Genomic DNA, 12,817 nt, shown 5'->3' with positions numbered 1-12,817 from the left:
TTATATGTTCTCTTCATCCTCATCCATTTCTTCATTATGCACATCTGAAGCAGCTTGTAAATGTATCTTTTTCTTTTTCATTTCTGGTGTAGAGGAGTATAAATTATTACTTTTCATTAAATCAATGTGACCCTTTGTGATGTTCATTGTGAGAGGTGTTTCACTTCTACACCTAAGTGCGTATTTTAAAACGCATATTGCATTTAAAGTGTCAGCACCAATTTTATTTCGTTTGCTAGTTTTGCAATCAGGTATTATTGAGAAGCATCTCTCTGCTTCTGCATTTGAGTGAGGAAGAGATCTCACCAAACATAACAATGATCGCAATTGTGGATATTTCAATTCGTCATTATTATCTTTTTCCGAACATATTGCTATCCACATTTCATCAAAGGGTAATTTCGACCAATAACTTCTAACTTCTGAACTTTCTTTGCGATAAAGATATATCCATTCTTTCGCAATAGAACGTTCATCGAAAGTACCTAGTTGACGGCATATATGTAATAATGTAACACCACTCTTTTCTCGATCATCATGAAATAGTGCTATATTTGCCTTTAGAATATTTAAATTTTCTAAAAATTTATTACATAGGGGAAACCTTTTGCGGATTTCCTCACTTGCTTTTGTTAAGAAACATAAACAATTTTGTCTAATTATTTCTGCGTGTTCCACTGTGAGTTTCGAATCCATTATTTCATCTTCCAAAAAATGTGCACATTCTGAACCTACGTCTATTTCCGTAAGGTCAAGTTGATTAGATTTTTTTGAAAAATCAATATTATGCAAATTTGGTAAAAATATATCTTTTTGCAATATTGCTGGTTTTAAAAATTTATTTGCAAAAAACATCAGAAAGTTAATCGATGATTCATGCAACAATTGGATTTTTGTTTCTTTAGCTTGGAAAGAAGCATTGAAAGAATTAAATCTCTCCAGTACAGGTTCCAGAAATAATAAATATGCTTTTGTCTCGCTATTTTGCATTATGACAAGAAGCTCCTCTGCTTGATTTACTTTATCAGCCATTTGTTCTAATAGAAATTGATGTAATGATGACCACAGTTCTAATATACGCTTTATGCAATTATGGCGCGAAAGCCATCTAGTTTCAGCGTATTTCAATAATTTTTTGCTGTCATTTTCCAATGCTATCTGTAAATCATCAAATATAGCAGTTCTTTTGCTACTCAAATTGATAAAAGATACTAGTTTTTTAATAAAGTTATCTAGTGGTAGTGGTATAGTTTTACAAGCATGAGAAGCTGCCAGTGCACAGGAGTGACAAATGTAAGGCATTGTTATTAATTGTGGACATTTTTGCAATAGCTTCGTTTGAAAAGATTCATGCTTTCCGATCATTACCGAAGCATTATCACAGCTCAATCCAGTAATCTGTGAAAATGGTATTTCATGACGAATTAATTCATCACTGAATGCGGTAAATAGTTTATCTGCAGAACAATCACTTGCATCTAAATTAATTAACTGCAATAAATCTATTTGAACGCATAACGATTTTCTGTCCACATATCGTGTAAGCAATGTCATTTTCTTTTCATTTGTTATATCTGTAGTTTCATCTACAAACACAGAAAATTTATTATTTTTTAAATTATCAGCTATTCGTTTTGTTTCATAAGTGCACAGAACGTTATTCACAATCTTAGTTGCTTTGGTTCTACCAAGGGACATAGATTGCAAAACATTTGGCTCTTTACCTATATCTTGAAACAATTTCAATAACTCTGCACTGTATAAGAAGAAAAGATTATGTTCAGCAAAAAAAGCTGCTACTTTTATTTCCGCTGCTTTTACCCTATCATTGAAATTAAATTGTTCATCTGTTGAACAAGTAGGAGATTCTGCATCAAAGTCTTCAGGCTTTTCCAGACGTTTCACATTATTTAAATGTAGTTGACGCGAAGCATGCCTTTTGACTTGTGATAAACCACCTACATATTCTTTGTCACACGCAAGACAATAAAATTTGGAATCATCATTTTGTGCTTTTTGCAACCACACTTTCCAAGAAGGATCATAGTCCAGCCAATCATTGCGAAACATTGCTTTCATTTTTTTTGGATTATCATTTGAATCCATTTTTCCCGATTTTGATTGTACTGTTAGTTTTTAAATACCAAATTTTTTGTATATTACAACGTAATATAATAATATTTCAGTACTCACAATTGAAGATTTTTTAATTCAAATTTCCTGCTGTCAGTAAGGAAGTGACCCTTCGGCGTTGTAAATAACTGCTGTTCAACAATTATGCACCGAACAATAAACAATTTTATTTAATAAATTGTTTTTGGGACACAAAATAAACACCGAAAATTCACTTTAATCTTCACTACTTTTATCACCTCGAAATTTTAAGTCGTTTAAATATCAGCGATTTAAACCGACTGAACGAATCTATAGATATTTTCTTCAAACTTATGTGATTGTTTACATCTATGGCTGACAAGTATACAGTAGCTACATTTCGACAGTAAACCTAAACATTGAGAAACTGTATCATATCCACATCGTCCGAAAGCCATACTTAATAATCGATCAGTTACAATGGATCGACTTCTCAGGCAGTTCGCACAGTAAGTAGTTTCTTAATATTGAAAATATTAAATTCATGAATTTGAGAGCATAGATAAAAAGTTATTTGTTAATGGATACTTCTTAGAGTACCTATAAAATCTTAATTTTTATTAGTTATTAATAGTTAATTAATATTATTATTGTGACAAGTAAATAAATTTCATGACCTTCTTCTATCCGCCAAACTTTCTTAGAGAAATTCATCGACTGTTCTAATGATTAAAATTCGATAATTTCAAATTCATTTACAGAAAGGTATTTGTAATGATCAAATATATCATTTGTATTATAACATTTAATTATTTTATCTATGCTTGTCAAATTAATTGTAATGAATGACACACCCTATAAATAAATAATTCAGTTCACCGATCTAACTTCTTTTATTAAATTTTAATTTTTCGTTTCTTTTCAGAATGTCTCACGAAGAGCAACACGAACGAAGCAAGTACACTTTCATTACTATTTGAAATATTTCATAATATATATAACATTGTACTTAATGTTAATTCATTTTTTGTCTTATATTTATACAGGCGGTCGTTCTCGAAATGCAGCAGCAGCCGATGCAGCAGTGCTGCATTATTATGACCAGCGCTTGGATTCCTTAGAAGGAACCATCCAAGCGCTGGTCAGACAGCAGCAACAACAGCTGCTGCATCAACAAATGTGGATGCAACAGCAGCACCAACAGCAGCACCAACAGCAGCAACAACAGCAGCAACCACAGCAGCAACGGCAGCGGCAGCAACAGCAGCAGCAGCAGCATCAGCGGCAGCAACAGCAGCAGCAGCAGCAGCAGCAACAACAACAGCAGCAGCAGCAACAACAACAGCGCTAGCCTTCGGGCCCTTCGGCTGCTTTAGGAGCAGTGGTGCAAAGGCCACTCCCTCGTGGTAATATTTCATTATTAACTAATATTATACATTCCTTTTTGAAAAAACATTTCATTCCCATTACATATAATATTAACAAATTTTGAATTATATTACAGTCAGAGGAACAGAAGGCGGAAAGGCACGCCGCCATTGGGCCCACCTTAGCCGTGGAGGTAGAGGAGGAGGCGTGAGGGAAGGAGGAGTGAGAGGAGGAGGTGTGAGAGGAAGAGAAGTAGGAGGAAGAGGAAGAGGGTCAGAGGGAAGAGGAAGAGGATCGTGAGGAAGAGGATCGTGAGGAAGAGGAAGAGGTGGAAGGGGGAATAGGGAGGGGTTTGGTGGCAACACTGTAGTTTATAAGAATTATAACTTTTATTAAATAAAAATATAAAATGAAATTATTGTAGTTCATCTTTACTTAGCGTCGATTCCTCCTTCAAACACACATCATAATACCAAATACCCGCACATAATCAATTATAATAAGTCTTCACTTAAGGTATAAGCAAATAGCCCCGAAAATGTTAGGATTCTTCCATACAGGTGTGTCCGAAGGTGATTGGTAGGAGAGGAAGGAAGAGCAGAAACATCGTTCGAGGAGTGAGTGCGGTGTAGGAGTTGCTGTATATTCGGAGCAATGGATAAATTAAAAGATGATTTACCTTCTATTACTCGCGAAATCACTTTAATAAAATGAAGGTTCTTAATTCTTCGATCTATTTCAGAGATCAGCTGTTCGACTTGGCCTATATTGTCTGGGTTCAACGGCCTTTAATTTTTGCTTCAGGTAATAAACACTGCGTGTTTATCACGCTGTCCTTTTCCCGCGCACGAAGCAGCGGTCTCTCTCTCGCACGCTGTTTGGATTAGCTCTTCCTTGCACAGAGAGAAAAGTCTTTCCATATTATGTATAATTATTACATATATATAGAAATAAGTATATGTAATCCTTTAAATACTGCATAGATCTAGATAGTCATAAAAACTCTTTGTTTTGATTAATCGCTTCCTATCTGTCGCTCGTGTATGTTTACATTGCGAGCGCCGAATAGCTGTTCGGGAATAAAAAGCTCGCAATGAAAATAAGTACTGTAATTTTACTTATATTTCAATATATGATTCTCAAGCTTATTTAGTAAAAGATTTTAATAGAGAGTCTTATGTTTAGAGAAATTAATACTTAATTTTAACGTTGCCTATGTACATAATACGTATTGATCTATATGTACATATAAATACATTACAGAACATAATATTTTTGAGGTAAGAATTGTTTTGGTAATAAACGCACGTGCTTTCCCCTAAAGGAAGAAGCAAAACAAAGATGCGACTGAGAGAGAGAGAGAGAAGTCCGATAGCCGCTCCTTATCGCACTCATAATATGCCAATGCTACGAGCGTTGATTATTTATCTTCGTTCTTGGCTATTGGAAAAACTTTTGAAAACAATTCAACATATAGTTATTCTTCAATTTTTATTCCATTATGACAGAATAATAATGAATAAAGCTGTCAGTTGATCGTTTATTTATACGGTATTTCAAGTCTGTATGAAGACTTTCTGTTTATAATACATCGAAGAAGTCTTGTGGCTCAGGCCGTAAGGTAACCGCGTGGCAATTCGTGGGTCCGGGTTCAATTCCCGCTCGGTGCTTTTTTTTTTTTTTTTTTATGATTAAATTTTTTTTTAATGGCCATTGACTCACAAAAATCAATAATAAATTAAAGAAATGCAGATCTTACGGAAATAAACGAAATATAACGAAGAATTTGTAGTTAAAATAATTATTATATATCAAATACGCATTTCCTTAATTTATTATTGATTTAAATAAGTCAATGCTTATAAATAAATATGCTGAAAAACATGAATAAAGGCATTGTCCTGCAAATGTAAATAACATCGAAGATTCGTAGATTTTCGGCAAAGCGAAGCGGAAAGATTTTGCCTCGAATCTTCTGCTAGACGGCTAACAGCGAGAAAGACAGAGAGGTCCGAGAAAGTATCTCCGCTCTCTTTTTAATCCGAGGATAGCCGAGAGCGAGCGAAGCTAGTCGACACATGTATGGACGCTTCGCTTGTGCTCGTGACCATCGAGCAGCGGTAGAAGCGGGGATGGCTCACGCAAACGAGCCTGCATTTGTGGTCGTAAGTGGAGGGGGAAATTCTGTAGACCGACGGTCTACTTTCTGGCAACACTGCATCAAGTGAGCGCTGTAGCGCAGGCGGTAAGGTTGCCGTTTGTCATGCGGTGGGCTCGTGTTCGAGTCTTGGTGAAGATTGAAATTTTTTCATTTTTTTTTTCATTACAAGGATTTTTTTTTTAATAACCATTAATTTATTGGACTCAATAATAAATAAAAATAGGCATTTGTTAAAAGATTAATATAAAAACATTGAGTTTATTTTACCTCAACTCATTTGTTATATTAAAACGCATTTTCTGTATTTATTACCAAATCTAATTAATTAATGGCTACATTTGACCATTTTATGAAAATTAAAAATCAATTGAGGAAAAGCATTTTTATTTGCTTTTAGTTTTTAGGTAAACGCAGCACCACTTCACACGGATGACACGTAAAAATGTCACGGTTAGCGGTAGTCGCTCTGCTTCTAAAGCCAATGTTGCCTGAATTCCAAATCACACCTATGCTCTCCAGGCATAGTTGTGTTTGTACCGCTTCCCTTTAAATTTTCTATACTGCTGCTGGCTAGCGCTTATCTTCATTTTTGTTGCTAAAAGCTTTATTCTGGCATCACTGCCGTGTGGAACTATTAGTTTGCTAATAAAAGCAGAGGCTTAATTTTAAGAGATTGCAACATATAGTAATTAATATAGATACAATTGTAAAAAGAAAATAAAAATTTTATTTTACATATATTAACGTTAAATAAAATCCCACAAAGTACTGTAAAATATCTTACATGTTATATTATATATCTAATCTGTCAGCTTCTTTATTTTAATATTCATCTCAGTTATCACAGTTTGATCCTCAGCGATGACACAGTAACCACATTATGGTGAATCTATTCCTTTTGTTTTAATGGTACCCGGCCTTTTGTCCTATAAAATTTTTTCGTAGAAGCATACTTTCTACACATTTCATGAATATGGCTGTTCTTCGATAGTCGCGCAAGCGCACACGTCTGACAGAAAGAGGCGAATTTCGTGTTGCTAAATTTAAAATTCATGTTTACAATTATGACAGATCAATGACAAATGTTTGTGACGACAAGGTTATAATATGAATATCAGATAAGTATTTGATTTTCGTAATTAATATAAACGTTTTTTAATGTAAAATAAGTTGAGTCTTTGTTTGAAATATGTTACAGGTTTGCTTCTGCTCGTCTTATTATATAGGAATAGATGGGACATGTATATTTTAACCAAGTTTTGATTACGGTATTGGCAGTAAAAGGCTCAGAAAAAAGATAAAGTATAAAGTTCAGTTGTATTTTATAATAATGTATTACAAATTTGGCCCTTACGAAACATATATTTAAGATTTCTTTACAAGGTCAGGGTTGTGCTAGCTACATTGATATAATACCAAAAGATTCAACAATACTAATAACATTGTGGATAATATATTCATCTAATTTGCAGATTTACTTATATATAATATCTCTTTGTATGCTGGAAAAATTATTTGACAACCGAAGGGAAAAATGAGTTTTGATATGACTATACACTACAGTGATGAAATATATTCGACTTTGAATGAATGGAATACAAACTTCACTGGTGCAACACTTTGTGCGTTAGACATTTTTTAAGACATGCAGCCAATGTAGTGTAGGTTGGAATTTGTGAACATCAAGTATATATTTTACACTCTGAATTAAAATAGAAATAATTTTTTGTTCTGAGGGAGATTAATTATTCGTCTTTTCCATAGAACTGGCATCAAGATCTTTATGTATTTATTGAAACCTTGGAAGAGAGGAGGATAAAATTAAAAGAACATAAATTAACAACAGAGGTAGTGTTACTGCGTCGTAAAGGCAATGGATGCTTCTTTCGAATAAATTATAAGCACCAGTTAACATTGCAGGAGAGACAATATAAAAGGCCGAGCATCAATATAAAATCTTATTAATGTACGTAATATAAACTTTGTACAGTTTTTATTTTATGAATGTGTGTTATATGCTATTTTGATTCATTTATACACTTAAAACAATTATGTTGCTATATTTCTTTTCTCTTTATACCCGGTTATAAAAAAAATATATATGTGCGAAACAGTGCCCCAAGTTGGCTCCGAACCTGTGGTCAGAAGGGAAGGTCTTATTCTAGAGTAAAATATTCAAGGCAGAGGTAATAGGTAAGAGTGTTTTTTATTCAAATAAATAACAAAATATACAAACGTTTACAAAGTATTTTTATGTACAAGAAAAATCGCGATATTTACAATGGCGAAGGCCTAGGGAATTTGCTGCCGTTAAATTCTAGGGAATTTCTTTTCGCAGAAGATTCCCTAGAACCCCAAGACTCAAAATTCCCCAGGAGGGAACGCGGACTTAGAAACTCCCTGACTGGACAATTTTTCCTAGGGTATTCCCTAGTAAAATCCCCAGCCACGGGAGGAAGCGAAGTCGGAGAGGTGGATTTAGGGAAGGGGAAGTCCCCTTACCCCTCAGCCCCCTTCTCCCAGAGCTATGGTGGCTCCGAGCCACCCCAACCCCTAGGGTGAATCTACCCCTCCCACTACCCGACTCGTCGAGAGCCCTGGATTTGAGGGTCGGAACACTGGGTCCGAGGTAGTCCTCGGAGGCAGTGTGGAGGGGAAGGAGAGGGTGGACTTCTCCCGGGCAGTCCCCGGAGAAATTTCCCTTAGGAGGGAGGAAATGCCGCAGAGGGGTAGTCCCCTCTTGGTTGGCAGTGGGTGCTTGGGTGATACTTACCAAAGTATGCTCCCAATGAGTTCGCCAGTTGAGGCGCTCTTAGTTGGCCGTGGAGGCGCTGCCGATGAGGCGTCAAAAAGTGCCGATGAAGGCTGCGGAAACTGCTGCTGTTGCTGCTGCTACGCAGGCTGTCGAGCGAGTTTGGGGTGCGATGGGTCCTTATCAAGGACCCATCTATATAATTACGCGACACTAATCTTGCCAGCGAGAGAGCTGCCGCGGGCGCTGGCCACCTAGTGGCCAAGCGCGCAAGTAGTGTCGCTTCGCGGTAAGGTTGCCAAGTGTAGTACTTTCGGTACTACCGTAGTACCCAAAAGCGACATATCCTATAGCGTAGTACTATTTTGGGTACTACGCTATAGTCGCTGCTGATACTACTGGTCGGCGGAAATACGTCAGAGGGTAGAGACTGTAGAGGGACCACAATATAGATATTTCTAATTACTAATTTCAAAATACATAATGCATGGTCCGTGATCCAAGACAAATGTTAGTATATACATACCACAAGTTATAAAGTAATATAAAGAAATAAAGTGACAGTTTTAATCTTTCTGACAGATGATATACTGATGGTATGAGTGAATAAATAAAGTGACGAAATTTGTAAAATGTACATAAAAATAATTTTTAAAAGTATATAAAGGACTGAACATTTTAGATAAGTATAACAATAAATTTTATAATATAAAATGTAAGATATAAATATTTTGTGGTACTTTGTGGGATTTTATTTCAGATTAAATTATAGTAATGTGTTTACTATGTCACTGTGCTGAGGATGGAGCTATGCGGATTTTCAAAATTAAAATAAAGGAATAGACTAAACATAATGTGGTTATTGTGTCATCGTTGAGATTCAAACTATGTTAATTGAGACGGATAATAAAATAAACGAGTGAAAAAACTGGGTAAATACAATAATAAATAAAGAAGCTGACAAATTAGATATATAATATAAAATGTAAGATATTTTATAGTACTTTCTGGGATTTTATTTCAGATTAAATTATAGTAATGTGTTTACTATGTCACTACTGAGGATGGAGCTATGTGGATTGAACATTAAAATGAAAGGAATAGATTCACCATATTATGGTTACTGTGTCATCGCTGAGGATCAAACTGTGTTAATTGAGATGAATATTAAAATAAACAAGTCAACACATTGGGTAAATACGATACAAATAAAGAAGCTGACAGATTACATTTGTAATTTCAAATGTAAGATTTTATATAGTACTTTTTGGGATTTTGTTTCAGATTAAATTATTGTAAAGTGTTTACTATGTCAATGCTGAGAATGGAGCTATGTGGATTGAACATTAAAACAAAATGAATAGATTCACCATAATGTTGTTTCTGTGTCATCGCTGATGAGGATCAAACTGTGTTAATTGAGACAGACATTAAAATAAATGAGTCAGCAATTTGGGTAAATACAATAATAAATAGAGAAAATGACAGAATACATATATAATATAAAATGTAAGATGTTTTATAGTACTTTGTGGGATTTTGTTTCAGATTAAAATATAGTAATGTACGTGTGTTTACTGTATCACTGCTGAGGATGAAGCTATGTGGATCGAACATTAAAAAAAAAGAATAGATTCACCATAATGTGGTTACTGTGTCATCGCTGAGGATCAAACTGTGATAATTGAGATGAATATTAAAATAAAGAAGCTGACCGATTAGATATATAATATAACATGTTAGATATTTTACAGTACTTTGTGGGATTTTATTTAAAGTTAATATATGTAAAATAAAATTTTTGTTTTCTTTTTACAATTGTATCTATATTAATTACTATATGTTGCAATCTCTTAAAATTAAGCCTCTGCTTTTATTAGCAAACTAATAGTTCCACACGGCAGTGATGCCAGAATCGAGCTTTTAGCAACAAAAATGAAGATAAGCGCTAGCCAGCAGCAGTATAGAAAATTTAAAGGGAAGCGGTACAAACACAACTATGCCTGGAGAGCATAGGTGTGATTTGGACTTCAGGCAACATAGGCTTTAGAAGAAGAACGACTACCGCTAACCGTGACATTTTTACGTGTTATCCGTGTGAAGTGGTGCTGCGTTTACCTAAAAACTCAAAGCAAATAAAAATGCTTTTCCTAAATTGATTTGTAATATTGATAAAATGGTCAAATGTAGCCATTAATTAATTAGATTTGGTAATAAATACAGAAAATGCGTTTTATTATAACAAATGAGTTGAGGTAAAATAAACTCAATGTTTTTATATTAATCTGTTAACAAATGCATTTTTTTATTTATTATTGAGTCCAATAAATTAATGGTTATTAAAAAAAAAATTCCTTGTAATGAAAAAAAAATGAAAAAATTTTAAACTTCACCAAGACTCGAACAAGAGCCCACCGCATGACAAACGGCAACCTTACCGCCTGCGCTACAGCGCTCACTTGATGTACCAAGAGCAAAACAGCCTTTTAAAGACTGACTACAATTCTTTCACTAACTCGTCATAAACGATCAAGAATTAACTGCAATAATAAATACATTTATCTCCACAGCATTATTGCACTAAATTTATTATGTTTTTAATTTGAAGCATACATTTTACATGAAGATACGATACTTTAAGGGTGTTCATGATGCAATACTCTAAATACAAAACTATTCATATGCTCGTTTATCATAGTTATTCGACTACATATAACAAATATTATAATATTACTTAATTAATTTATGATAGTTGAGCATATGAATAGTTTTGTATATAGAGTACTGAATGGTTACCCTTAAATTATCATATCTTCATGCAAAATGTATGCTTCAAATTAAAAACAATAAATTTAGTACAATAATGCTATGTAGATAAATGTATTTCTTATTACAGCTAATTCTTGATCATTTATGACGAATTAATAAAAGAATTGTAGTCAGTCTGTAAAAAGCCTGTTTTGCTCTTGGTACATCAAGTGAGCGCTGTAGCGCAGGCGGTAAGGTTGCCGTTTATCATGCGGTGGGCTCGTGTTCGAGTCTTGGTGAAGATTAAAATTTTTTCATTTCTTTTTTCATTACAAGGAACTTTTTTTTTAATAACCATTAACTTATTGGACTCAATAATAAATAAAAAAGTGCATTTGTTAACAGATTAATATAAAAACATTGAGTTTATTTTACCTCAACTCATTTGTTATAATAAAACGCATTTTTTGTATTTATTACCAAATCTAATTAATTAATGGCTACATTTGACCATTTTATAAAATTTAAAAATCAATTTAGGAAAAGCATTTTTATTTTATTCATTCATTTATACCATAAGTACTTCAGCTGTCAGATAGATCAAAGCTGTCACTACTCCTTATTTCTTTATTACACTTTATTTTTCCGTATACTAACATTTGTCTTCGTTCACGCCGTTCACGGTGACAGGCTGTGAATATACTATATATAATTTTTGATATATTACGTTCTGCATTTAAGATGGCTACTGATGTATTTCCGCTGGCAGTATACTTTGTGCAGTCTGCATTCCTTATATCAAAATTCACTTACTATAGAGCGTAGTACTATTCAAGATGGCGGACTTGGCAACCTTGCTTCGCGGCCGCGACGCGCCAGGGCCAGAAGACGCGCTAGCGCGCCGCGGAGAGAGAGACAGATAGAGCGGCTAGACGCTGTCGGTCTAGCCGTCTATTGTGAGCGCAATAGAGATGGGAGATATAACAGAGAAATGCGGAATCTACTTCGCAACATTTTCTGCTCCTCCCAATCTCGAACAATATATCATTCATGAGTTTATATCAAGTAGCATACCTTCTTTCTTTATTCAAGGTAAAAATATTTGATCTCATCATATTATTTATTGCAGATTCCAGACACTCAGTTTCCGACATGGAATGGAATCTGGTTGTGTAATGTATATTATAGCCAGAATGCTGTCAGCTGCCTTACAACAGATTTTTTATACTGTAAAGGAACTTTACCGACAATTCTTTGCAGTGTACTTGCTTTAAAGACAAAACACTCTTCCATGTTGTACTCAGAATGTCTAAGATTTACGGCAATATTTCTTAATTCTACTGGTGTATTAAATGCATCCGTAAATTATTTCTTGTTTTATTTTCACACTGGGAAAAAGCAATTGCTCCGTTATTTCATCTTATAATAGCGTCTAATACGATTTCATTGAAGTATGTATTTATTAAATGTTTTTATATGTATACTAGACTGTTCTGAATTTTTTTTTATTTTTTTTTGTTCGCTCCAGCCTTGAAATTCGTTAAGTTGAATAGAAAAAACAACTTTCCCATATTTTCAGCTCAAAAAAAATTTTTTAGAACTGACTCAATCAACATTTATGTTAGTTTTACATAAAAATTCATTTATTTCCGAAATTATAGAAGATATCGAGTTATTGCTAACAACTTTTTAGA

General features: G+C 34.1%; 2 protein-coding genes and 1 long non-coding RNA gene across 3 annotated transcripts; 2 read left to right on the top strand and 1 right to left on the bottom strand.

The window, feature by feature from the left end:
- LOC136781048 (protein FAM200A-like) lies at window positions 1-2,106 on the bottom strand. Its single transcript, XM_066739723.1, has one exon. It carries the CDS (start codon window positions 2,104-2,106, stop codon window positions 1-3), a length of 2,106 nt encoding a protein of 701 aa, XP_066595820.1.
- Window positions 2,107-2,574: 468 nt separating this feature from the next.
- Window positions 2,575-3,445, top strand: LOC136781040 (uncharacterized protein DDB_G0285291-like). The gene is made up of 3 exons (XM_066739712.1): window positions 2,575-2,603; window positions 3,020-3,048; window positions 3,141-3,445. Exons 1-3 carry the CDS (start codon window positions 2,575-2,577, stop codon window positions 3,443-3,445), a joined length of 363 nt encoding a protein of 120 aa, XP_066595809.1.
- Window positions 3,446-9,499: 6,054 nt separating this feature from the next.
- LOC136782235 (uncharacterized) lies at window positions 9,500-10,055 on the top strand. The gene is made up of 3 exons (XR_010824098.1): window positions 9,500-9,568; window positions 9,660-9,831; window positions 9,924-10,055. It is a non-coding gene; the product is annotated as an uncharacterized lncRNA (long non-coding RNA).
- Window positions 10,056-12,817: the final 2,762 nt, after the last annotated feature.

Source organism: Prorops nasuta, unplaced genomic scaffold (assembly GCF_024137725.1).
Source record: "Prorops nasuta isolate Cenicafe-Biocafe unplaced genomic scaffold, Cenicafe_Pnas_1.2 PNAS00002, whole genome shotgun sequence".
Classification (NCBI taxonomy): domain Eukaryota; kingdom Metazoa; phylum Arthropoda; class Insecta; order Hymenoptera; family Bethylidae; genus Prorops; species Prorops nasuta.
Note: the sequence above shows the minus strand (reverse complement) of the source record. Positions and strands in the feature narration are given on the sequence as shown.

Bases quoted from the DNA above. Each gene is read 5' to 3' on its own strand.
- LOC136781048 (XM_066739723.1), bottom strand. From the start codon at position 2,106: ATGGATTCAAATGATAATCCAAAAAAAATGAAAGCAATGTTTCGCAAT.
- LOC136781040 (XM_066739712.1), top strand. From the start codon at position 2,575: ATGGATCGACTTCTCAGGCAGTTCGCACA. The intron at 2,604-3,019 runs GTAAGTAGTTTC...GTTTCTTTTCAG, and splicing joins CTTCTCAGGCAGTTCGCACA to AATGTCTCACGAAGAGCAAC. The intron at 3,049-3,140 runs GCAAGTACACTT...ATATTTATACAG, and splicing joins CGAAGAGCAACACGAACGAA to GCGGTCGTTCTCGAAATGCA.